Genomic DNA, 27,865 nt, shown 5'->3' on the forward strand with positions numbered 1-27,865 from the left:
TTAAAAATAGGAGAAACTTGGAAAAATAGTGGGAAATAGTTTCAAAAAGAAAATAACAGTTTAAAAGATAAAATTTGGCATTTGGAAATTTAGGTCCAGAAATCAAATGAAAGCAAATTGAAGACCAGAAATGACTTGTTGGAAGCCAAGAAAAACAAGATAGACCAGATCAAAAAGGAAAATCAAAAGATTATAGCTGAAAACATGTCTTTAAAGACTAGAATTGGGCAAGTAGAAGCTAATGATATCACAAGACAACAAGAATTAATAAAGCAAAGTCAAAAGACTGACAAAACAGAAGGAAAAATGAAATATCTCATTGGGAAATTGACTGACCAAAAAACAAGTCTAGAAGAGACAATTTCAGAATCATTGGTCTAAATCAGTGGTTCCCAAACTTTTTTGGCCTAACGCCCCCTTTCCAGAAAAAATATTACTAAGCCCTCTGGAAATAAATTTTTTTTAAATTTTAATAGCAATTAATAGAAAGCATAAATGCACCTGTGGCCATCACCGCCCCCCCTGGATCCAGAGGGTGGTAGCACCCACTTTGGGAATCACTGGTCTAAATGAAAACCCAGAGACAAACAGAAATTTAGACATCATACTACAAGAAATTACCCAAAAAAACTGCCCTGATGTTCTTGAACAAGAGGGCAAAATAGACACTGAAAGAGACCATAGATCAACCTCTACATTAAATCCTCAAAAGAAAACCCTCTGGAATGTAACTGCCAAACTCAAGAGCTACCAAGTTAAGGAGAAAATAATACAAGAAGCCAGAAAGAAATAATTCAGATATTAAGGAACACCAATCACAGTTACACAGGATCTGGCAGCCTCCACATTAAGGGACCGCAAGGCTTGTAAAATGATATTCAGAAAGGCAAGACAATTGGGTCTACAACCAAGAATCACCTACCCAACAAAACTGATTATATACTTCCAGGGGAAAGTATGACCATTTAACAAAATAGACGATTTCCAAGTGTTTATTATTAAAAGACCGGAACTGAACGGAAAAATTAATGTCCAAATATAAAACTCAAGAGAAATATGAAAAGGTAAAGAAGAAAGAGGGGGAAAATTTTTAAGGGCTTTAGTAAGGTCAAATAGTTTATATTCCTATATGGAAAAATAATATTTGTAATATTCAAAAACTGCATTCACGTAGTTAGAAGAATTATTCATACATACAGGAGTACTAAGTGATTTAAAATTACACACACACATATATATGTGTGTATATATATATATATATATATAGATATAGATATAGATATAGATATAGATAGATAGATAGATAGATAGATAGATAGATAGATAGATATAGATAAAGATATGGGGTAGGGGAATAGAAGATGGCAACAAGAGAAACTAGAAGGAATAGGAATAAGAAAAATAGGAAATTTATACCACATGAAGAGGCCTAGGGGAGGGGAAGAATACAATCATAAGGAGGAGGAGAAGAGAGTGATAAAAAGAAATACTTAAAACTTACTCTCACCAGAATCAATTCTGAGAGGGAAGAACATCTAGATCCATTGGGGGATCTATTTCTATCTTATCCTACAGGGAAGTTAAGAGGAAAAAACCAAAGCGGAGGAGTGGGATGGAGAGTATGAAAACGGAGTGAAACAGAGGAGGGAGGGAATAATAGACCATAAAGGCAAATAAGAGGTTAATAAGAAGGGAGAGGGAGGGAAGTAAAATAAGGGTGGGAATTAGGAGGACTGATTAAAAGCAAAACACTGGTATAGAAGGAAATACAGAAAGAAGGAAAGGCAGGACTAGGAAAAGAAATCAAAATGATGGGGAATACACAGGTGATAATTATAACTGAAAGTGAATGGGATGAACCCACCCATAAAAGGGAAGCAAATAGCAGAGTGGATTAGAAAACAAAATCCTACTATTATGTTGTCTAAAAAAACACACATGAGGTAGGTAGACACATGCAAGGTAAAAAGGTAAAAGGCTAGAACAAAATCTATTGGGCATCAACTGAGAAGAAGGAGGCATGAGTCATAATCATGATATCTGGCAAAGCCAGATCTAGTTAAAAGAAATAGGGAAAGTAATTACATCCTGATAAAAGTCAGTCTAGACAAGGAAGAAATATCAGTATTCAACATGTATGCACCAAATGGTATAGGATCCAAATTTCTAAAGGAGAAACTAGTGGAGCTTAAGGATGAAATAAATAGTAAAACTATACAAGTGGGAGACCTGAACCTTCCTCTATCAGATCTAGAGAAATCAAACCAAAAAATAAATAAAAAAGAGCTAAGAGAAGTGAATGAAATCTTAGAAAAATTAGAGTTAATAGATATTTGGAGAAAAATAAATGGGGACAAAAAGGAATACACCTTCTTTTCGGCAGCACATGGTACATTTACAAAGATTGGCCATGTACTAGAGCATAAAAACATGCAAAAAATGCAAAAGAGCAGAAATAATAAATGCAACCTTTTCAGATCATAATGCAATAAAAATAACAATTAGTTATTTATAACAATTAGTACATGGAGAGGGCAAGAAAAAATTAATTGGAAATTAAAAAATACGATTGTCCAAAATCAGTTAAAGAACAAATCATAGAAACAATTAATGATTTCATTAAAGAAAATGACAATGATGAGACTTCGTACCAAAATCAATGGGATGCAGTCAAAGCAGTACTCAGGGGGAAATGTATATTCTTGAGTCCATATATTAACTAATTAGGGAGGGCAGAGATCAATGAATTCGGGATGCAAATTAAAAATATAGAAAGCAAACAAATTAAAAATCCCCAGATGAAAACTAAATTAGAAATTCTAAAAACTAAAGGAGAAAAAATTAGAGAAAAAATCTCCAGGACCAGATGATAGGATTCACAAGTGAATTCTATCAAACATTCAAAGAATAACTAATCCCAATACTATAAAAACTATTTGACATAATGAGCAAAGAAGGAATTCTTCCAAATTCCTTTCACAACACAAATATGGTAATGATACCAAAGCCAAGCAGGTCAAAAAGAGAGAAAGAAAACTACAGATCAATCTCCTTAATGAACATAGATGCAAAAATCTTAAATAGAATACTAGCAAAAAGACTCCAGCAAGTGATCATGAAGGTTATTCATTATGGTCAGGTGGCATTTATACCAGGAATGTAAAAATGATTCAATATTAGGAAAAACTTCCACATAATTGACCATATCAACAAGCAAACCAACAAAAATCACATGATTATCTAAATAGATGCAGAAAAAGCTTTTGAAGAAATACAACACTCGTTCCTATTGAAAATACTAGAAAGTACAGGAATAGAAGGGCCTTTCCTAAAAAGAATAAAACAATGCATATTTAAAACGATCAACAAGCATCATCTACAATGGGGAAAAATTAGAAAGCTTCCCAATAAAATAAGGAGTGAAACAAGGATGCCCATTATCACCTCGACGATATGATAGTTTACTTAAAAAATCCTAGAGAATCAACTAAAAAGCTAGTGGAAATAATCAAAAACTTTAGCAAAGTTGCAGAATACAAAATAAACCTACACAAATCATCAGCATTTCTATATATTTCTAACACAATTCAGCAGCAAGAGGTAGAAAGAGAAATTCCATTTAAAATCACCCTAGACAGTATAAAATACTTAGGAATCTATCTGCCAAGACAAACACAGGAATATGAATAAAACTACAAAACACTTTTCACACAATTAAAACTAGATCTAAACAATTGGAAAAACATTGATTACTCATGGGTAGGACAAGCTAACATAATAAAAATGACCATCCTACCGAAGTTAATCTATTTATTTAGTGCCATGCCTATCAAACTACCAAAAAACTTTTTTATAGAATTAGAAAAAACAGTAACAAAGTTCATTTGGAAGAACAAAAGACTAAGAATATCAAGGGAAATAATGAAAAAAAAATGTGAAGCAAGGTGGCCTAGCAGTACCAGATCTTAAATTTTACTATAAAGCAGTGCTCATCAAAACAACATGGTACTGATGAAGAGAAAGAAGGGAGGATCAGTGGAATAGACTTGGGGTAAGTGACCTCAGCAAGACAGTCTATGATAAACCCAAAGAGCCCAGTTTTGGGGTCAAAACCCACTATTTGACAAAAACTGCGGGAAAAATTGGAAAACAGTATGGGAGAGACTGGGTCTAGATCAACATCTCACACCCTATACAAAGATGAATTCAGAATGGGTGAGTGAATTGAATATAAAGAAGGAAACTATAAATAAATTAGGTGAGCCTCGAATAGTATACTTGTCAGATTTTGGGGAAAGGAAAGATTTTAAAATCAAGAGTTAGAAAAAATTACAAAATGTAAAATAAATAATTTTGATTATATTAAAATAAAAAGGTTTTGTACAAACAAAACAAATGCAACTAAAATTAGAAGGGAAGCAACAAATTGGGAAAAAATATTTATAACAAAAACTCTGACAAATGTCTAATTATTCAAATATATAAGGAGCTAAATCAATTTTACAAAAATTCAAGCCATTCCCCAATTGATAAATGGGCAAGGGACATGAATAGGCAATTTTCAGAAAAAGAAATTAAAACTATCAATAAGCACATGAAAAAATGCTCTAAATCTCCTATAATTAGAGATATGCAAATCAAAAAAACTCTGAGGTACCACCTCACACCTAGCAGATTGGCTAACATGACAGTAAAGGAAAGTGATAAATATTGGAAGGGCTGTGGCAAAATTGGGACATTAATGCACTGCAGGTGGAGCTGTGAATTGATCCAATCATTCTGGATGGCAATGTTGAACTATGCCCAAAGGGCTTCAAAAGACTACCTACCCTTTGATCCAGCTATACCAGTCCTCGGCTTATACCCCAAGAGATCATAGGGAAAAATACTTGCACAAAAATATTTATACTAACGCTCTTTGTGGTGGCAAAAAACTGGAAAACGAGGGTATGCCCTTCTATTGGGGAATGGATGAACAAATTGTGGTACCTGTTGGTGATGGAAATAGTACTGTGGGCTGTAGTAGTGGGGGTGGGGGGGGAGATAGGGCATAGGCTTTGGCTGAGTTCTAATGTCAGTTAGGAGTTTAGAATCTTGGGAAAGAGTTTCAGTTGGACCTGGGAACTCGTGGAGGGAACCAGGGCCAGCCGAGCTCCTTCTGGGGATTAAAACCTTAGCCTAGTTTTGCAGTTTTTTGAGATTTGTTAATTTAGATAAAAACCATTGAATCTCCCTATCCTACCTCATTTCCTACCTTCATTTCCCTTACCTAAATGTCTGACAGGAGTGAATAAAGAGAATGAATCAGAGAGTTAGTTCAAATCTGTGAGAGTTTAGCCCTACCCTTGCAGTAATTTATCTAGAGAGGTTTTGTATCCATCATCCTAATCCCTTTTAATTTCAAAATCACCTTGAGAGCTGAGTAAAGGCAGAACCTTTCTCAGCCTCCCATTCCTGCTTCCCTTCCCCCACCTGAGGTTTCTCTAAGCAGCTGTTGGGGCTTCCTTGATCCTTTTACCCTGACAATCTATCCTGGGAAGACAATAAACCCCTTTGTGTTTAAAACAGACCTTTTTGGTTACTTCATTAGTTAATTAGTAAGAAAGGAAAGAAAAGGAATAGAATCAACATACTCTGGGTTTGAGGGAAGCTGGGGTATCCATCTTGAAGGAAGTGTAACTTCAAAACAAGTCCCTTCCTGTGATATTAACTAAAGCTTGTAGTTAATTTCAATCAGTCTAATTCCCTTCAGTGTTTGTCTTTAGCCTAAGTCCTAGTCTGTATTCCCTACTGCTGTTTGCCTTTTTAGATTAGTTCATCCTTTCCCTGGCAATCCTTGTTACCTCAGTGTTATACTACCTGAAACTCAGACATTCCCTTATTTCTCCTACCACCTCAACTGCCATCCTTCATCATTGAACCTTCCTTATCCACTATATTGCCTTAACTTCCCTACTACCTAGTCTATTCACTTGATTACCTCCAGCCTTGATCACATGGGTTGATGGGGATATGATTGGGGTAATAGACTCTAAATGATCACCCTAGTGCAAATATCTATAATATGAAAATAGGTCTTGATCAGTGATACATGTAAAATGCAATGGAGTTGTGCATCAGCTATGGGAGGTGGGAGGAGAAAGGGTTGGAATGAACATTTATCTTGTAACCTTGGAGAAATATTCTAAATTAATTAATTACATAAAATGTTCCCAAAAATTAAAAAAAAAAGAACCATTAATCTTGAACTTCATTTAATGATATATTTAGTTTCTCAAACTTTTAAAAAATATGATATGTAAAGAAAAGTTAGAGAATTTTTACTTTACAAAGAGTCTTATATCTTAAATTATTATCAACCAGCATTTAGGAAGTGCCCCTGGCAAATGCCATGTGAGAGAAAATTGAATTTTAAATATCTGAGTTTAAAATACTATAAACCTTAAATAGAATCATTTAATAACAGTTGACTTTAAATTTTTATAAATGGTCATGAATCTGGAGTTCATATCTCCATATATTCTATAAGCTAATAATATCTCTTAGTAGTTGATAAACTTCCAATGTTTCTGTATTCACTTTTACTTCCATTTTTCAGCACTTTTAAATTAAATTCAAAGAATCTTTTAATTTCTTTCTTTTCAAAATGACATATTAAATTTTGTCAAAAATACTAAAGAATCCAGTTTTCAGAAAATAAAACTAGAATGAATAAAATGATATTTTACATAGTCTTAAAAATGGGAGAAGATAAAGGTCAAATAGGAAAAGATACAATGTTTATAGTTATTTCTTTAAAAAAAAGGTAACTTATTTATGAAGTTAGCACTTAATATATAAAATCTAACATAACTGTAAGCAATCTATTGAATAAAATGACCAAAAATATGAAAATACATAGTGGTAAAAATTACCACAGCTAAATCCCTAACTACTCTGGACATCTATTTGGACAATCAGATAGATCCTTCAAAATATCAATCTACTGAAGTCATAAATTACAAGTGGAAATTAGACAGGGAGAAGCAAAATTATTTTTATCCAAACTGAGTACTTATATCAGTATATTCATTCTGATAATGACAAATAAATATTCATTACAATTGGCACTATATTAGTGTTATTAATTATTTACATTTAAAACAATTTATTTATCATATACTTTGCAGAGTGGAAAGTATCCTGGCATATAGTCAATATCTTTAATATATATAATATAAAATACACATATTATATATAATATATTACACATATTATGTTATAAATATTATATAATATGATATATTATAGACATGATATCTAAAAATCAGGATGACATTTCTGAGCTGGCACTGAACAATGATATCAAGGATGATAGCCTGCTATGGGAAGAAAGCCATATGCAGAAGGAATCACAGATGCCTCTTGTACCTGTAAAGGCAAATAAACAGAACAAGTCATTGATAACAATAAAGATCTGAGAGAATTGTTATGATGCCATGATCGACACAGGAGCACCATGTTCTGTTCTGTAGAAAATGCCAGAAGGGGGAAAATATGAAGGCAGTTTGAGGGTCTATGGTGCTTCCAGTTTATCACAATCCATACCAAAATTGAAAGTGAAAATGATATAATTGGGCCCACTTTCCCCAATCACTCCTTCTTATTAATGCCATCGTGTCCATCCAACCTAATTGGGAGGGATCTTTTATGCAAATTAGCAGCCATTATTCAATGTGATCATAGTGGGAAGATCTATCTGCATTTGTCAAAAAGATATCTAAAACATCACCTAATATTTTGTTTAGATCAACTGGAAGAGGAATCTGAATACCAACAAAAGAACAATGTTCATGAGATTCTTGACACAATCCCAAATATTATCTGGACAAAGAATTCTACAGAGGTTGAAAGAATCCTGTCAGCAGATCCTGTAAAGACAGAAATTAAAGGGGGCATATCACCTAGGATTCCTCAGTTCATATTAAGCGAAGAAGCAGTGGGAGGTGTAAGACTGATAATCCAAAGTCTCCTGGATCAAGGCATATTTGCCTATGGCTTCTCAGAGTTCAACACTCCCATCATGCCAATCAAAAAACTAAAATTGGAGAACTCCATGGAGAATGATTCAAGATCTTAGGGCTGTCAACAACTATGTAAAGAAGGCACACGCAATAGTAACAAGTCCATCACAGAACATCTCAGAGATACCAAATACAGCAAAATGGTTCACTGTGGTTGATCTCAGCTATGCATACTTTTCTATCCCCATGCACAGAGACAGCCAGAAGCTGTTCACCTTCATTTGGGAGGGAAAATGTATTTTATGGACATGAATTCAACAAGGGTATGTGAAAAGCGCCACAATTTTTTGCCAAATATTGCAAAATGATCTTGAATCAATTACTTTTACTGAGAGCAAGATGGTGCATTATGTAGATGACATCCTGCTTATGTCACCATCAGTATCTATATGCCAGAGAGACAGTGTGCACTTGCAAAAAGAACTGTGTAGTCCAAAAGTAAACTGCAATGGGTTAATCAAAAGGTGGAATATTTAGGATTTATCCTAGAAAAAGGCACCAGAAAAATATCCCAAAAAGAGGATAGATGACATCCAAAAGTTGAGCTTGTCTAAGATGAAGAAACAACTTAGAGTAATCATAGGCATGATGAGTTTCTATAGGCAGTGGATACCTGGTTATGCTCTAATTGCCAAACCATTAACAGAGCTAATCAGGAACAATGCCACAGAACCCTTAAAGCTCAACAGAGAACATAAGCACACCATAGAGAAACTCAAGACTTCAATCTTGTCATCACCAGCCTTAGGCATCCCTAACCATGAATAGCCTTTCCACCTATTCATTCATGAAGATAAAGGGATAGCTTGTGAAGTGCTTATGGAGACTCTAGGGGATAATTTAAGACCAATTGCTTTCTACAGTTCTACTTTGGACCCAGTACTCCGAGGAATGCCTACCTGTTTGATGACTACTGTTACAGTAGCTATTATGGTTAGAAAGTCCTGTAATTTGATTTTTGGGGGAGAGCTCAGATTATGTTACCCACACCAAATACAAACAACACTGAGGAATACTAATCTGCAGGCTTTCACATCTCAGGGGCTGTCCCAGCATCAAGCAGTATTACTAACAAATGAGAACTTATCTTTCCACCAGTGCAAAAACATCAATCCAGCAACTTTACTAGCAGATTTATCATTAGAGGGTGAGAGTGTTCACAATTGCAATGAGATCTTGCAAATTGTGCAGAAGACTAGGGAGGATTTGTCTGATGTTCCTGTAGTTAATGCCGATATGAACCTTTACACCAATGGCTCACCTTACGTGGTAAATGGAAGGAGATACACCGGGGCTGCAGTGGTAACACAAAATGAAACCTTATTGTTTACAGCCTTACCACCGAAGATCAGTGCACAAGGCATAGAACTCCTAAGACTAAAAAGAGCACTTCAAATTGCAACAGATAGATGAGTTAACATCTTTACAGAAATATGCGTTTGGAGTAGTTCATGCATCAGGAGAAATCTGGAAAATCCATGGTTTTATAACTTCAAATGGGAATGCAATAGCCTATGGAAATTTAATAAGTGATATCTTGCAAGCTATACAACTACCAGCAAAAGTGTCTGTAATTCATTACAAAGCTCATCAAAGATTAGTAGGAATGGTGCAGATAGGCAACCAAAGAGCTGACATCGCTGCAAAATTCAGAGCTATATTTGGACCATTTTAAATATTGAACTTATCCTTAGTGGATGAAACTGAATTACAAAATGTATATTCTCCACAGGAAGTGAAGTATTAGAAGGAACACCTTGGAGCAAATCTAGTGAATGGAGTTTGGATATCAGCTTGTGGCAAACTATTTTTGCCGAAATCTCTGTTCTACACTTTATGCAATGCTTTACATGAAAAAGGGTATTATGGCACTTTAGTCTTAGTGGATTCTGTGAAAAAAACACTGGTTCGCAAAAGGAATAAGTACAATAGTAATAAGAGTTTTTTGAAAGTGTGAAATTTGCATGCAGTTCAATCAAGGCATTACCAAAGTCAGAAGCCTGGCAGGAAAACAACTTACATACACTCCCTTTGAATGCTTACAGATTGATTATATCACCATTCCCAAATGCCAAGGGAACAGATATACATTAGTGATTGTAGATAGACTGACCAAATGGCCAGAAGCATTCCTAGCTAGATGTAATAATGCAGCTTTCATTATCAAGATCCTATTGAGAGAAATTCTCAAGGTTCTCCATCCCTGCTATTATTTCATCAGATTCGGGAAGTCATTTTGCTCTTGGCATTTTAAAGAGCATATATCAGGTTTTAGGAATAAAAAGACATCTATATCCCTCAAAGTGGTAAATATAACCAAACTCGATGTTGATGGGATCAGAAGACAGTACATGTGTAATACAGAATTGGTGAGTTGTGAATAGTACAATCACTCTGAACAACTACTTGGGATTGTGCAGGAAAAGTTAATTAAGTATTTGTTTTCTTTCACCTAGCAATATTCTTACTGGGCATTTATCCTAATGAGGTCAGTATTAGAGGTAAAGGTTTCATATACACCAAACTAAAACAGCAATTTTTGTTGTTATAAAAAACTTTCAACAAAGTAGGTGCTCCTCAATTGAAAAATGACTGAACAAATTGTAAATCTGAAAACAATGAAATGTTATCATATTATAAGTAATGAATGCAAGATATTCAGAATGTAGGCATTCTGAAAAGGCTCATACAAATTGTCAAAAAGTGTAGTAAAGAGAACCTAAAAACAATCTATACAATGCTTATAATAATATAAATGAAAACACTTAAAAGGAGGCCGAAATTTGATTGCCTTTACTGATCCAATTTGGTCATAAACAACTCAGTCAATCAACTAACACTTATTAAGGGCCTACTATATACCAGGAGGGGTCATGCTAAGCACCACAGATACAAAGAAAGACTTTTAAAAAAACTGCCCCTGCCCTCAAAAACAATCTAATTGTAGCAATAACTTGCAAACAACTATGTACAGATAGTATGCACACGGTATAAACTGGAGATGATGGTTATTAGATGGGATTTGAAGGAAGCGAGGGAAGCTAAGAAGCAGAGGAGGGAGAGTGTTCTTGGTATAGTAGATGGCCAATGAAAACATACAAATCTCAAAGAAAACAGTGTTCAAAGACTACAACTAGGTCAGTGTCAATGGATTTCAGGGTATATTGAGGAGAGTAAGGAGTAGGAAGACTGAAAATATTGGAAGGTATTATCTGGTTTTAAAACCAGAGGATTTTTTATTGATCTTGAAGATAACCATGAGATACTGAAATTTTTTGAATAGTGAAGTGATATAGTCCTGTATTTTAGAAAGATCTATTTTACAGCTAAATGAAAGACAGATTGAAACGGAGACCTGACAGAAGGAAAACAACCAACAGGCTACTGAAGTTGTCAAGACTTTAGGTGATTATGGCTTTCACTAGAGTGGTGGCAGTGTCATAAAAGAGAAGTGGGTATATAAGAAAGATGCTGCAAAGGTAAAAATAACTTGACTTGACAAGTGATTGGATATGAAGGAGAGAGAAAGAGTGACAAAATAAAGTATAACATCTAGGTTACCAGATGTCTGGGAAGATGGTGGTAGATTCAACAGTAATAGGGAAGTTAATAAGAGATTGAAAAGAAAGATTGGGTTCAGTACTGGACATGTTAGTTTAAGATGTTTACAAGACATTGAGTCAGAGATATCTAGAAGTCAGTTGGAGATGCTGGACTGAAGAGTTAAAAGGGCGATGGATGAGAGGACAGAAAGTAAAGGTATCTATTTTAGCTTCTCAAAGAATTTTGCCACTTTTGGCTAGAGGATGAAAGCTACTGGACATAGATGGATCAAATGAAGGTTTTCCACATTATCTAATGATGACATCTACCTCTCTTGTCTAAATAGAGAGAAGTGAAACTGAAGGTGTGAAACATGGAATAAGATGTCAGATACAAGGCAAGAGAGGGAAGGAACAAAGCCTTATTAAGCATCTACCATATGCCAGGCACTGTGCTCAGCAATTTACAAATATGACCTCATTTGATCTTCACAACAATCTTGTGAGGTAAGTGCTATTATTCTCCCCATTTTATAGTTGAGAAAATGGAGACAGACAAAAGATAAGTGACTTACTCAACATCAACTGTTAAGTGCCTGAGTAACCATTTGAACTTATACCTTCCTTACTCTAGGTCCTAAGAGACTTGGAGGTGGTGAGGACAGGTGAGGGAAAATGACTGTGGTGTAAAAACAAAATATAACAATAATGCTTTCCCCCAAATCCACTTAAAATGCTATATAAATATCAGGTGTCCCACCTTGCCCCCTTCCCATACTGGTTGTGATTAGTATAATATGTAAGGCAGGATTGATGCAAGATCTCTTGCATTTGCAAAATCACCTGAAGCAATCCTGGCAGTTAGGGGAACAGAATGTTCACCCAGCAAATCCCTGGTCTCAAAAAAAGTGAACCGAACTGGGGGTTCTGATTTCCTTGACCTCACCCAGACATCTAGCTACCCCCTGGACTTCCCCTTGGGCCGAGGAGGTGGGATTTGGTGGGAGGTGGAACGTGGGAAAAATGAGTTAGCTTCACCTAGCCAGAACACCCCTAAACGAAATCATTACCCTCATTTATCAAGCTGGTTGACCACTCTAAATCAGGACAGAGGAATTTATCCCTGGCTGAGGGGCTGGTTCCCTCAGCCTGATCTTACCTTTGTAATGCAAGGTGGCTAACAGAAACTTTTTGCTTCTGTAATTTCTAACGGTCACAAAAAAGTCATCTTAGAATCTTCAGAAAGTCAGTTAGAACTTAAAGCTATAAATAGAGGGGAAGTTCCAACTGACGGGGCTTTTGCCTTCTGGCTTTCGCTGTGTCTGGAGGCTTTTGCCTTGGCTTAACTTGTTGGCTTTGGCCTATTTGCTTCGGCCGTGGCCTGTGCTTATTTTGTCTTGGGGAAATTTGGACCTATCTCATTTCTCCGGACCTCTCCCTGATCTCCCATCTCCATCCCTCCCCTTCCCTGAATTTCCTTTGGGTCCTGGTGGAAGGGAGGGCTTGGTGATTAGACATTGTGGGTTTAGTTTCTATAGGCCAGTAGAGTATCCTCAAATAAGTTACCCCTAGTTTTAATGATTTGATAAAGACTTTACTTAAAGGCAGTCAAATCTTCCTGACTGGGAGAGCCAGACTCTCTCTGTCTAAACCTCTCTGTGACCCATCCCCCACCATCACCCTCTCCCTAGCAGCAGTTAGAAATCCTGAACCTCTTCCCTCTGACTAACCTGAGATAAATAAATCCCCTTGTTACCTACTCAAAGACTCTGGTGAATCACTGTATCGAAGTTTGAGGCAAGGGCTAAAGAGGGAAGGAATCATTTTCTTTTATTTCTTGAAAGAATTGGGGGCATCCATCTTGGCAGGAAGTACCTACCTAAGGCTTCCTCCAGCCATCAGTTTGACTGGCAGGGAGGGACCTCTCGACTCCTCCCTCAAGAGGCTTTAGAAGTTAACAAGAGAAACCCTCCAGGCAAAACCAAAACATTTCTTACTGGACTTAGTTTCCTCCCTGTATTCTCTGTCTCAAGTCTCTGGGATTAAACCTGTTTGAGCTGCCCTCTCCTATATACCCCATTTCCTTTATCTCCTATATACCTTCCCATACCTTCATTCTCCTCCAATCACCTTATAATCACCTAATATCCCCTTTATCCTTCCTCACACCCAAATTGCATTTGTTAGACCCACTCAGATGACTTACTTCTTGATAACACCTTCTTAGACCCTCTGCCAGCACTGGCCATTCACCCATAGCAACAGCTTTTCCAGACCTTAACCCTCTTCCCTCAGTTTACCCTTGTATTTAATTAACCCCTTGGCCTGATTCTGAGAGTATCAATGATTTATTTATATCATCAACCAGGACCAAGGGCTGAAGAGAAGGAGGATAGTTATCACTTGCTCCAGAGGGGGTTGGACCAGGCATCCATTTTATTCAGGAAGTGAAAAAGGTTCACTTCCTTTGGGCTTCCAGTTTCTCACCAGCAAGGAAGGCTCTTCACTCCTCACCTTAAAGGAGCCTACAGACAGCAGGGAAACTCTGTTCAGGACTCTCACATCCCTGGCTGTCCGAAATCAACAAATACTGAAGTTGTAGGCTCCCTAGCTCAGGAGACTCACAGGTACCACAAGCCCCCCTATTATAAGCCTTTAGAGCCCTTTATTACAAATATTATGAAGAAATTCTCTCTACCAGTGAAAACAAGAATTTGTCCTGAAAGCTAGTTCTAGCATTGCCTGGAATGGTAAGAGCTAAAGTGACTTGCCCAGAGTCATAACTAGTAAATGTTCAAAGTGGAACTTTAAGTCTTCTGAAGTCCAAAGCTGATTCACTATTCATTATATCATTCTACCTCATTTATTACTAATAATTATGATAGTAAAAACCATTTGACATGGAGAATAGCCAGTAACTGGTTGCTTGTAAGAAGAATGGAAGACATGGGAACAATACAACATTAGAAAAAAAAAAATCCCCAAACAAAACCCCACACAAGTCTTCTCACAAGAATGTGTCCAAAGATATTCTAATAATTTAAAAAGAACGTACAAGTAGGAACATTTCTATAAGCTTTCCTCATCCATGTTCATAGAATCCATAATTTAACTTTTAAATAAGTAGGGATACAGTAATTATAAAATAAAATTAGCTAATAAACTTTTTTCTATACCCAAAATTACAAATCATATATGCCTTTTAAATTCCTATTTTGCTAACCACACATAGTTTATTTGATTGGGAAGAAAAGAATAAATGCTGACAGTGCTAAAATTAATCTTAAAAACCAATGTCAATGAAGTTCAGATGAACCTTGGTATTAGAAGTGATTTACCTACTTCTAGTCAATGAGAAAACAATACATTATTTTAAATCAGCCTTTGGAGAAGTTTGGAATTTCAGAAAATGAGAGTATTGAGAATTTCATAGCCAAGAGACTGGACCAAAAGACAGCTTTGCCAATAATTCTTTTATAGGAAATTAGCTTGGTTCCATTTGCAAAATGATTTACTAGTATCTTTGAGAATGTGAAACAATATAGAAAAAATATGATAAATATCTCAGCATAGTTTATCTCTATTAAATGTATGAGTAGCAATCCAAGCAGTTCCTCATAAGAACTCTGTATCTAACTTAAATTATAACTTTTGAAAATTTTCTACTTGCTATCACATAGAGAACACAATTAATAATGTAATAAACTTAAATTTCAAACAAAAGAATCTAAAGAATAAAGTATTTTTACTTAATTTAAAAGTTAAAATTATAAGACAAAGGCATACATGGAAAGGTTATTCATTTGTAGCAGAGACCAGTACAGAAATGCTCTAAGTGGTATAATTTTAGAAAATGGCCACTAGATGGAAGTATTGCACTTACAGTTGGAGATGTAGCAGCAGAGAGCAAAGGTAAAATTCCTCCACAAGCAATGATGATGTTGTCTACCATCTGAGAAATGAGGTGAATTGTGTTGTGTACAAAAATAATATTTTCATTGCTATTGACAAAATCCATTACAGACTTTGTGGAATGGCTACAAAAAAGGGGGAAAAGAAAACTCATGAATGAACACAAACTTAGTTTAGGAAAAAACATATAGACTTTTAACTTCTATGCTGGTTTGATCCTAAAGTTTACTGCTTAACTGAAAAAATATGAGATATAAAATTAAAATGATGGCTCAAAAATGCACACGAATCATGAGAATTAAAAGAAATATAAATTAAAATTAGCATGTCTCTAAATTATTAAAAAAGGAAAACCTTAACAAAAATATAATCTATAGCTGAAGATTAAAAGCATACAGCTGCAACACTCGACTTTTTTCTATGCACTGCATTAGATGCCAGACAAACAGCTAGTTTGGTCAATTTGTTGGAGAGGAAAAATCAAGGTAATTAGGGTTACACAAACAAAGCAAACATTAAATTAGATTAATAACTGAATTTTCCACCTTTCAGTCAGTTTTACTCAGACTTTGTGGATAGTTAGCACAGACAACTACTACTATATGGCTAAGTTAATAGATACTTATGTGAGTCAGTTTCAGAACCACTGATTAGGTCTCACAGCACCTAGCACAATGTTTTATACATAGTAGGCACTTACATTCCAGAGGCTGCAAAATGTTTCTATTAAAAAATAAAAACTCTTCTTGGCATTTAAAGCTTTTACAACTTGGGTCTAGCACCACTTGCCTCCTGCAGGCCAGCCAAATTATCCCTGCACCAACATTCTCTAAGTGTTTATACTGGCTGTCTTTTATCCCTAGGATAGAACTTCTCCACAATTCTTCTTCAAATTACTTGTTTTCTTCAAGAATAAGATCAAGTACTCCTTTTACATAAAGTATCTTCTCCTAATGCTCTCCCTTGCAAAGTTACCTTGTTTTTATCTTGCATATATTCTGTGTATACTTATTTTTGCCTTCTCTAACAGAATGTAAGCTCTTTGAGGTCAGAAAGTTTCATCACTTTTTTCATATCCCACATAATTGACACATAATAGGTATATACAAATATTTAATGGTTAATTAATAGAGTATGATTAGAGAAGATGAGAAAAATAAGTCACTATTTGATAAAAAGAGCATGATTTCCATACAATGATGCATGTATTATTTGACTATATCCTAAGATCCTGAAAAAATCTGTATTAAAAAGTTTAGACTAAGCATTAACACTGAAAGAAAATAGCCACAGTATAGAGAGAACACAGTCTGTACTCAATTGAATAAAATGTGAGTAGTGATCATTTTAAAAGATTAAATTATTTTAAGCAAAAAAAAATGCTTGGTAAAATTTTATTTTTAGAATGTATAAAACAATAAAAATAAGTAGAGTGTCACAGCTATAAAGAGAAGTATAAAAAGATAACTCAAAATTGTTATATCAACATGTCTTTCATTAGAAATCAATGCTGGAAAGCAAAGATGACATTAACTTATTTTAATAGTTATTTTTCTTAGGAAAAAAATGATATCCAAATTGATATACACTATTTTGATGAGATGAGTTCTAAAATGTTAGCTATGGGCTTATCCTTTAATTCATCTAAATATTTTCACATCATTTAATTAGAAGAGAAATTAACTTAACACATAAGATCACTTGAGCTTTCCAAAAGATTAATTTCTTTAACTAATATTCTTAATAAAGTAAAAAGAATAAAATAGGAGAGGTAAATTTTGCTTTATTTTAATGTCCTACATTTTGACCTAATTGCTATGCCTACAACTATGAAACAGTTATGTTCATAACAAATGCATTATTTTAATAACAACTTAGAACATATGAATCAATCCTATCCATGTGCATTCTACTTATACTTTTAATAAAATGGTTTGACTTAAAATGAATACTGTTTTATCTAAAGAAATATTTCTACCTCCTCCAAACATGTACATCTGTTTCTAACGCAAACAGCAAGTCCGTGAGAAGTCTCTGGTGCATTGGAGACCATTTAAACTCAGGAATCCGAAACATTGTTGTGCGTGGACCTGGGCTAAACTGACGGCGTTGTTCCTCAGTCATTGGCATTCCTCGAAATCCTAAATCAACTCTGAGATCTCTGTCTTGTTGAGTGATAGATCGTCCCTGAACCGCCTAAATAAAAGATAGATTTTTAAGTGCACATAATATATCTGACTTCAAAAATGTTAAGAACAAATTAGTCATAACTTCAAGTACAAATATAACAGGGGGAGTAGAATAAATCCTTTGTATACGATTTCTGTAAGAATCCTCCCAAATAAGAATTCCCTGTATAAACATTTTTAACAATTTAGCAGAGAACCTCCCTTTATTTTATAGATTTTAAAAAGCGAGACAGGGAATATAATGATTATGGTAATTTTCCAAATCTAAACTTTTTAATCTAAACTGGAACCAAGTTCTCCCAAATCATATTCACAGCAATCTGTACAATATATAAATTAAATTTTCTATGAAATGAGCTGTATGTAAATAAAACATATATGGTTATTCTGCCCTCCTCAACTCCTCACAACTAATACAGGTCTCAAATTAATTATATTACCAGACAATTTTCATAAGAACTTATGGCCAAAAGAAAAAAAGTTACCAGTTGGACAACCTTAAGGTGATAAAACAGTTCACAGTAAGTTAAGTTAGACCTCTGAATATAGTAGGTTACAAAATTCCTATATTCTAAACCTTTTTGTATAAGTAGAAATTAGCTAAAGTCTAGTCTTCTGGTAGCATAACTTTCCATAACTCAAAACTTAGAAGTTAAATAATAGTCATGAAAATTGTACTTATTAATAAATTACCATTTTTAACATTGGGCTGAAAGAAACATTATTAATCATGGAAACAAATTAATAATTATATAATCTCCTTCACTGTAAGAAATGCAAATAATAAAGCTATCTCAAAACACATTTCATTCTCTATACTGAGTGTATTTTTATAAGGATGGTACAAAGCTGCACATACTCTAATAGTCATAATGAGTGATCAATATATTTTGTCTTATTTAAATTGTTTTTTAATTAAAAACTGTCTCCCAAACAAAGCTATCGCACAATGGTTTAATAGTATCTAATAGGAATAGAATGTGCCTTTTCCATAAGGTATCTCTCATTACAGAGTTATAGTGAAAGTAAAAAATCTGATACAGAGGAGACCCCAGTAAAGAGGTAAATAAATCAATGCTTACTTTTTTCCATAGAGTTTCAGGATCACGGTATTTTAGAGTTGTAAAACCTCTTAGAAATTATCTAGTTCAGTCCATACACTGAAATATCCCTACTTGTAACATATGTAACTAATATAGTCATCCAACCAATGCCTGAAGACCTTAAATTAAGGAAAACCCTATAATAATCTCCAAAAGCATACCATCTCCCTTTGGATAAATCTAATTGTATTAATCTGGATAAATCTAATTGTTTGCAGCCAGGTGACAGAGTGGGTAGAGTGTCAGGCTTGGAGTCAGGAAGATTCATCTTCCTGAGTTAAATTCTAGCCTCAGACACTTAATAGTTTTGTGACTCTGGACAAATTACTTAATGTTTGCCTCATTTTTCTCATCTATAAAATGAGCTAGAGAAAAAAATGGCAAACCACTCCATTATTTTTGCCAAGAAAATCCTAAATGAGGTCACTAAAAGTAAGAAATGACTGAAAAACAATTTTAAGGAAATTCTTCCTAATATTAAACTTGAATTGGTCTTTTCAAAGCTTCTATTCATTTATTGTTTCTAGTTTTGCCCACGGGGAACAAAGAGAATAATTCTAATCCCCCTCACATATGTTATGTTCTTTAAATACATTGATTTCGATAGCTGTCACGTTCCCCCTCCCTAGGCTTCTCCTTTCCATTCTGTATGTCCTCAGTTTCTTCCATTTATTTTCATATGACATGAACTCAAAGCTTGTTCATCATCCCAAGTGTCCTTTTTACATTCTATTGTTTATCAATGTCCTTAAAGTGCACACCCAGAACTGAGTACTAAATTCTAAATGCAGTAGTTATTATATGGGAGTATTCAGAACGACAATAATCTCCTTATTGTCTTCTTTAATACAAGCCAAGACTGCACTGGTCTTTTGGCTTGTGGCATTGCACTGCTAACACACAATGAGCATGCACTACACTAAAACACTCACTCATTACTAGACAGGTTTCAGGCAAACATATATAACTTTTTATGTTTTGTAGAGGTGTTGTCTTTCAATTCAAGTATGAATAATTATTTCAACTTCAAAGATTTCAAAATAACAGTGGAAAACTAAGAAGATTTAATAAAGATCAATGAAGACAATAGATAGCTGGCATTTCTCTAACCTTTGAATATAAGACCTATTTAGCTTAAAAAAGATAAGCCTAAGGAAGAAATGAGAATCTAAAGGCATATATATACATGGATATTTTATAACTTAAAATGTAAAAGCATAGGAATAGTATGTAATGTTAAGTTGTGTCCTTTTCACATGCTGGATTAGAAGTCAAATTACTGGAGTTCAAATCTCCATTCTGCTATTTATACCACCTCTGTGTCCTTAAAGCAAGTCATTTTCTGGACTTGGTTCCCTTATCTGTAGAATTAGTAGATTGAACTAGATGTCCTCTAATGACTTTTCCAGCTCTAGATCTATGATCTTGTGATCTGATTATACCTGTCTGAATACAAATTATTTTTAAATATTTCAAGAATTAATGAAATGAAAAACTTAGAGCTTAATAATTACAATGACCAAGTTAACTACTTGGTTACTAAATATTCTGGCCCAACAACTATATAAGAAACTTTCTTGGAGTCAAAACCTTTGCTATATTTACCATACTATTTGAATAATTCAGCAGAGATGATTTTTCACTGGATGCTTTTTCTGGTTGGAAAACTAAGTAAAAATAGCTTACTACTAGGTAAATATTAATGGGTCAAAATGAGCAAGGTGTTACTAATATACCTAGTCAGTAAGCAGTAATGATTTATTGCACACAGATATGACCATTAGATCAAAATGAACTATTTAAAAAATAGTTTGATATCATATAGAAAGGGCAAACAATATTTTATGTGTATATATTTCATTTGTTGTTTTTTTTTGGTATTCATAAACTATAACTTACTTGAGTTGTAGTAGTAGTCTGGATCTTCCTGATTTCTTTTCCTACTTCTTTACCATCATCAGATCTCTCAGTATCTGAAATTATGCTTCCTGCATCAATATTAGGCACAATTTTGCTAGCAGAAGACTCTGTTTCAAGTGTGGTAGCAGTCATCTCAGCATATTCTAAACCTTTAGATGATGAAACTAATTCCCTTTCAGAAATGCTACTCATTCCATCTGAAGTTGTATGAATTTTGAATTCTTTTTCTTCTATTATGTTTGATGTACAAGTTAAGTCAACACTGCTAGTCATATGTGCAAGTAGTCCAAGATCATCACTAACACCAAGATGTACTTGAGTTTCTTGTACATTTGGAATAATGTGATTACTAGACAGTTCAGGAAGAAGTTTATCTTCTTGGCTGGGAATTTTGTCAAAAAGAAATGAGGTACTATTATTTGAAGGTTCATCTTTCTCATCAGCCAATGTTATCAATGGGCCGTTATCCTTTTCTTCACTCTTCTTAATCATGCCAACACTTCCATGGACATTATTTTGAAGTTTCTCAACAGCAGCACTATATACATTGTCCAACAGAGATTCAACCTCCACAAGTGCACCATTTTCACCAGTAACTAAAGTCTCAGGTGATAAATCCATATCATCAAGCTTTACTTCTGTTGCTTCCACTTTTTCCGCTTTTATGTCTACTAAAAGATCATGTACTTCCACATGTACACCACCTCCCGGCCTATCTGAATTTCCTAGAACATCATCTGATACTTTTGTTGCCATGAGCAAGTCCCTGGTATCTGTGCTGACAGGATAATCAGTTTCACTTTCTGGGCTTTGACTTTGAGAAAGATCTTCTATTTCTCTGATTTCCATTCCACCTTTTGCCCCAGTTGCCTGAGATGAAAGACCTGATATAGTGCTCACATTCCCTTTCTTTCCCTTTTTAATGTTTTCTTCCTCTTGTCTTTGATACTCTTCATACATTTTGGCTAGATATTCCTTGTGCGCTTCATAGGTTACCTTAAAAACAAGACAGATATAAATGATCCTTATATTATATCTTTTATGTACAAATAGAAGAAAAAGGATTGACCAGAAGGTAATATTATGATACTGAAAGTATTCTTATAATGGAAAAAAATTTAAAATTAAACACTTTAGCACATTTTAATCTTCCATGAGATAGCATGGCTTAGTAGTCAGAGAGGTGGCCTTCAAATCGAGCAGGCTTGGGTTCAAATTCTATCTCTGATGCATACTAACTATGTCATCATAGAGAAGTCACTTAACCTCTTGGAGTTCTCAAACAATGGTCTAAGAAGTCTCTTAACACTTCTGTGAAGGTGCAGCTTGGTGTGCAGTGGATCAAGTATGGTCTGGAATCAGGAAGACTCATCTTCCTGAATTCAAATCTGGCCTCAGACATTTAATAGCTTGGAGTCCCTGGGCAAGTCACTTAACCCTGTTTGCCTCCGTTTCCTCATCTATAAAATGAGCAGGAGAAGGAAACGACAAAACACTCCAGTATCTTTGCCAAGACCACAAATGGGGTCATGAAGAGCCAGACATGACTGAAAATGAATCAACAACAACAGATTACAAGTCTCTAAGACTATTAGAGGAAAGCTATTCCTCCATTAAAGAAAGGAATTTATTAGACTGATAAATCAAAGGCTTGACTCTCCTTAAATGCTCAATAAGAAGAGTATAATTAGTTGGAACTAATCAATATACAACAAAACCAAGAAGTGGAGCTAGGGAGTTAAAAAGAAATGATCTAGGATTTTAGAATCATAGGCCTGAAGGAAAGAACCTTCTGAATCATCTGGCACAAGTCATTTTACAACTCAGGAAAATGATGCCTCAGCAGATAAAAGTGGCTTAAGCAAAGTTAACAATGATAGTAAGTGATAAGAGACAGGATTCAAACATATTTCCTACTCACTTAAGGCCTATTAATCTCAATACAGTGCTCCTCCTACACTAAGATACTAGTGAAATAAATAATATGTTCCTATGTATGATATGCAAATTACCATGTTATAAAGCTTTATTACATTTAAATCATGTAATTAAGAAAAACACGTATATGTTTATTTGAAATAAAAGGTATTGATAAAATACGGATAAACACAAATCTGTCTACTTTGGATTCAATGTGAAGCTGAGACAATATGCTGAGCTCCTCATGTGTGCTCCTCATGAAAAAGTCCTGTGATGAGACTACTTAATTTCCCTTTTTTGTCCAACTCCTCCACCCAAATGTGTTATAATGTCTAAAAAGAAAATGAACTTATGAATATAAAGATAGAAAATTCAAGTACCCCGATAGCTCATATCCTATAGCAAACTGCAGAGTATTAAAGAAAATCTCTAAAGTCATGCTCATTTAATGACAAACTAATATTGAGATGAAAGAATTGGAGAATTGTATTGCACAAAGCAACTTTGTAGAGAGCAACTAAAATAGCAACTCGTTTTAAAGATGAAGTTTGATTTGCTCAAGATCATACATGATTTGCAGCAAAGTAAAAGCTAGGTAGAACACATCTCCTGGCTTGAAGTTTAGTAACAATGAAGTCATTTTGGAAAAGACCACCTGAGAAAAGAGTTGTAAGTTAGTGAGCATGAGAACAAGGCTAAGATAAAATTAAATACCGCACACATTACAACAGTAAACATACTCTTCATAAAAAAAATTTTTTTTGAAAAGAAAATGGAAATAAAGATTAAGAGATACAAGGCTATTTATACTCTTTGAGTCAGTAATCTCTTACTCTGATTATAATCTAAGATTATAATTAAAAGGAGGAGAAAAAAGACCAATTTAGATAAAAATACTAATAGCTTTATACATGTCAACAAAAAACTTGTTAGGAATTAATTAGAAAATTCCAATACATGAGTAAAAGGGAATTACTATGTAAAATGACAAATATGAATAAATAAAAAGAAATATGGAAAGGTTGTTCTTAATTGATACAAAATGAGGAAGTTAGAACCAGACCAATACTCATTGTAACTACACAAAAATATAAAAGAATAGATAATACACCAAGAAATTAAAAGACTCAAAAAGCAGAGGACAAGAAGACAGGATCAAATGACAGAATGTTTATTAAAGTATTTTATAAAATTTAATGTTATCAGAAAAGGAAAATAATATTATTTAGGTAAATTTTAAATAACTTCGGGTCTCTGGTTTTAGGTTTTGTGTTTTTTTTTTAATTAATGAAAGGGAATATTAGGCAGTTAGAAAAAATGCTGGTCTTGTGGTCAAGGGACCTGGGTTTTCTGTCACACAAACTTATAAGTGTATGAACATGAGCAAGTCACAACCTATTAAGAGTCTTTATCTTCAACAAATTTTTCTAAAGGTATAATGCTGTCATATTTTATGTCTTACAAGGCTCTTCTGAAGAAAGCACTCTAAACACCTGAAAGAAGTCTATAAAGCTGACTCTTTCATAAGTTAATAGGCATATTGTTTTAGCAGTTGTTTATTCAATAGAGAAAGATATCATGGTATAATGGAAAGAGAAATGGACTTGAGTAAGTAAAAACTGATCTGACTCTAATCTCCAATGCATTGTAGCCATAAGAAAATCAATTGTCTACTCAAAGATTGTTTCCTCATTAATAAAATCTGAAAAATAATACTTGTAGTATAAACCTCACAGGTATACTACTGTGAGAATTACATGAAATTAATTTAACAAGTATTTTGCAAAAATTGCAGCCCAATGAAAGGCCAGCTGTTATTAATAAAACATAAAAAGTGTAAACCTGAGATTTCAAATATGATCATTTTAAATAAAGTGTAAATCTAATAAAAAATCAAAATAAAGTTTAGAAAACCTTTTCCAATTTGATCTTAAGTTAACATTTTTCAGAGGCATTTATTTTAGAAGCATAATATTTAAAATATAGATACAAAGGATGTCTCCTAGAATTAAGGCAAAAAGAAAACATGCTATGCAAAAGTGACAAAAACATTTAAAACAAATCTTGGAAATAAAAATAAATTTTGATCACTTTATTGGAGAGGAAAACAATTACATCTCAAATTATATTTAATAAATTGAATTCTTTCAGAAAGAACTTACAATACTGTTATATGGTAGAATAAGCACTAGATTTGGTGTCAGAAACCCTGGGTTAAATCTTGGTCTTATAATTTCTGATACGTGAACTTGGAAAAGCCATTTGCATTCTTTAACTTTTAGTTCAGTCTCCTCGTGTGTGTGTGTGTGTGTGTGTGTGTGTGTGTGTAAAAGAGTTCTTGGACTAATCACGTCAAAGGATCCGTATAACTTTAAATTTGATTTTATATCAATTTTATATCAATATCAATTGATAATATGCTACATACAAATAATGCTGCTACACATATATACACATAGAAATAATATGAAATGGTCAGATTACGTATCTTATATCCCTATCTAGCTCAAAAATAAAATGACTTTATTTTTCTAAAAAAACAAGTTTTAAAAAACTAAATTGGTCATAATATGTGCAAACCACAAGATGGCACTAAACAATTTTTTAAAGGTAACTGACCAAAAGGTCTGAGATCCACTATGATTCAACACAAAGTTTTAAAATTAGTTGGTACCTTTGAATGGGCTATTGAGAGTGTATCCACCCAGACTCTCCAGCCTCCCCATTCATATTTTATTGCATGATATAAAAGGATCCGAAAAATATTATACACCATTTCAGTAATCTTCTGTTCTTCAGAATTTTTGGGATTAATATAGCCAAGAGAAAACATCCAATCCTGCCACACTGAACACTGCAGTAAACATCTAGAGAAAAAGATAATTTCTTTTTAGGAATCAATATAAAATTCCAAATCAATACATTTTAATGAAACAAATAGTATTCTACTTTTGAAAAAAAGGATTTAACTTATGAAAACCATGCCTAATATTCACCACAGGTTTAAAAAGGGGAATGAAAGAAAAATTTACACAACATGAGAGAGAAAACATGAATAAAATATTAAATATTAAAATATTAAATTGGCAAATATTAAATATTATTAAAAATGGCAAAAGAAATTTTGAGTGAACAAGAGAATGAGTAGTAGGTGGGACAACAATATTTTTTTCATCATACAAAATCAAAATGTTAACAACAAAAATGTTAAAAATATAAATACCATATATTATCCTAGAGTAGACAAATGTATAGGCATGAAAATTTTCTGTTTTGGGATATAGTATCCTTTCATAAAACATGTTAATGCATTAAGAAGAAAATTTAGAGATCTTAGCAAAATAGACTGTTTCTCTGAAAGAATTTATTTTACTCTTTTGATTGAATAGTAGACCATCTTCAAACTCTATATGCCCAATATTATTTTTCTATTCCAAGGTCACAAATTATACCCCGTTAACAATTTAGTAAATGTACAAACTGTTATTAGAGAAACAGGGTAGAAGAATGCAAACCCATCACCAAGCTGGCAAAACAATCTAAGTGCTATTGATAACACATTAATGTAAATTTCATATATGCAAATTATATATATACATGTTTCTACAAATGTGTGTATAAATAGAAATATGTGCATATGCTATGTAAATATGGAATTACATATTTGCCTATAATATACATAGTATGTGAAAACTGAAGCAAAATTTCCTCTAATGACATATAAGTGATAAATTTGGCCCACACAATATGTCTTAAACTCATATTCTGATATCAGATATTATGATGATTTCAAATATCTTTAATAAGATGTATGTAGTTAAGATTAAAAGGCAGGAAGAAAAAATACAAAATTGAGATTAATTAAACAGCAAAATATTCAAAATACATACCTCCTGTTTTCACGGCTATTGCTGAAAAGTTTTATCATATCAGATAAAAATAACCGGCGAACTTCCATTAGTTCTGCACTTGGTGTAGAGTTTTTCAATAAGGTTGCCACAACTTTAAGAATCACTGTAAATAAGCAAAAAAGTTATATTAAAATTAAATCAAATGAAATCTACTGCAGTAGGACATGAAATTCAATTCATTTTAATAATTATTTATCTACCCCTCCTTCTGTGACTACCAAAGCCATGGTGGTCATGAGATGTCCAAAAAACTAAGATTGTGATCATTGGATTTCCGACCAAAGTTATTCAAGTTAATGAGATTATGAAAAGGTATTAGATTTTGCTTACTTGGATTCTGAATTTTCACTGTAGAATCTGGCTCTGGATGTGGTTTATGGACAACTTGAGTGCAAACTTGCTCTGTCAAAATCTAGAATGTGAAAAATGCAGTTCATTTTAACATAAACAATTTTTTTAAATCCTGCCATTAAGAGATGTAGGAAATGTCTCCATCAACATGTACAACTCATTCATGAAAAAACAATAGGCACAAATTAATAAATGGACTTTTCCTTACTATAAACAATAGCTACCTAAAATTAAAAGATAAGAGTAATTTTAAAAGAAATACAGGATGAAATTTTGATACATGAAGAAAAAGATCTAGAGCACGCATGTTCACTATCATATTTATCATTTGAGAAAAAAGGAAGTAAGGAAAGAAGGAAGGAATCCCAAAGTTTCAATGAAAAAAACTGTATTATTCATAAGTTTAGTAAAAAATCAGGTTATAAAATACCATCATTAAACCATCAGCCATTCTACATATATAAGCAAAATAATAGGTGATAGAAGTAAAAGGAAATTCTATGAAATGTATAAAACGTTTGTGAATTAGACTACCAAAGTACAAGCCAGACTTAAACAATTCCAAAACATTCCTAACATAAATATGTAAAAGGTTAAAATATTTGAAGACACATTCCTGGTCCACAATTGGGCCAGAACAATCTAATATTGATGATATTTCCTCAATTAATTTATAGATTTTGTGGCCATTACTCAAAATACCACAGGACTAAAAAATTCCAGGAATAAACAATAATGGCATTCATCTAACTGAACAAAGTTGAAGAAGCTCAAGAAAAATAATGAAAAAAGGTGGAATAAAAGGAACATAATATTTTAAAGCTCTAAAACAATATTAAATGAACATAAAATGATTTAATTTCGGATTTTTTTTAAAAAACATAAAAAAGTTGATCACTAGAACAAACTAAGTAAGCAAGACATAGACGTGATACTGGATGAGTAATTGATAAA

The 27,865-nt window shown here is 33.6% G+C and overlaps 1 protein-coding gene across 1 annotated transcript in view; it reads right to left on the reverse strand.

Moving 5' to 3' along the window:
* The window catches only part of NBEA (neurobeachin), an 800,789-nt gene that overhangs the window by 522,167 nt on the left and 250,757 nt on the right, over positions 1-27,865 (reverse strand). Inside the window, exons 19-24 of the mRNA XM_044668958.1 lie at positions 26,891-26,972; positions 26,540-26,663; positions 25,324-25,516; positions 20,709-21,725; positions 17,496-17,713; positions 15,489-15,642 (exon numbers count right to left, since the gene is read on the reverse strand). Coding sequence (XP_044524893.1) covers positions 15,489-15,642; positions 17,496-17,713; positions 20,709-21,725; positions 25,324-25,516; positions 26,540-26,663; positions 26,891-26,972 — 1,788 coding nt within the window. The remainder of the gene's footprint in view (positions 1-15,488; positions 15,643-17,495; positions 17,714-20,708; positions 21,726-25,323; positions 25,517-26,539; positions 26,664-26,890; positions 26,973-27,865) is intronic.

Source organism: Gracilinanus agilis, chromosome 3 (assembly GCF_016433145.1).
Source record: "Gracilinanus agilis isolate LMUSP501 chromosome 3, AgileGrace, whole genome shotgun sequence".
Taxonomy (NCBI): Eukaryota; Metazoa; Chordata; class Mammalia; order Didelphimorphia; family Didelphidae; genus Gracilinanus; species Gracilinanus agilis.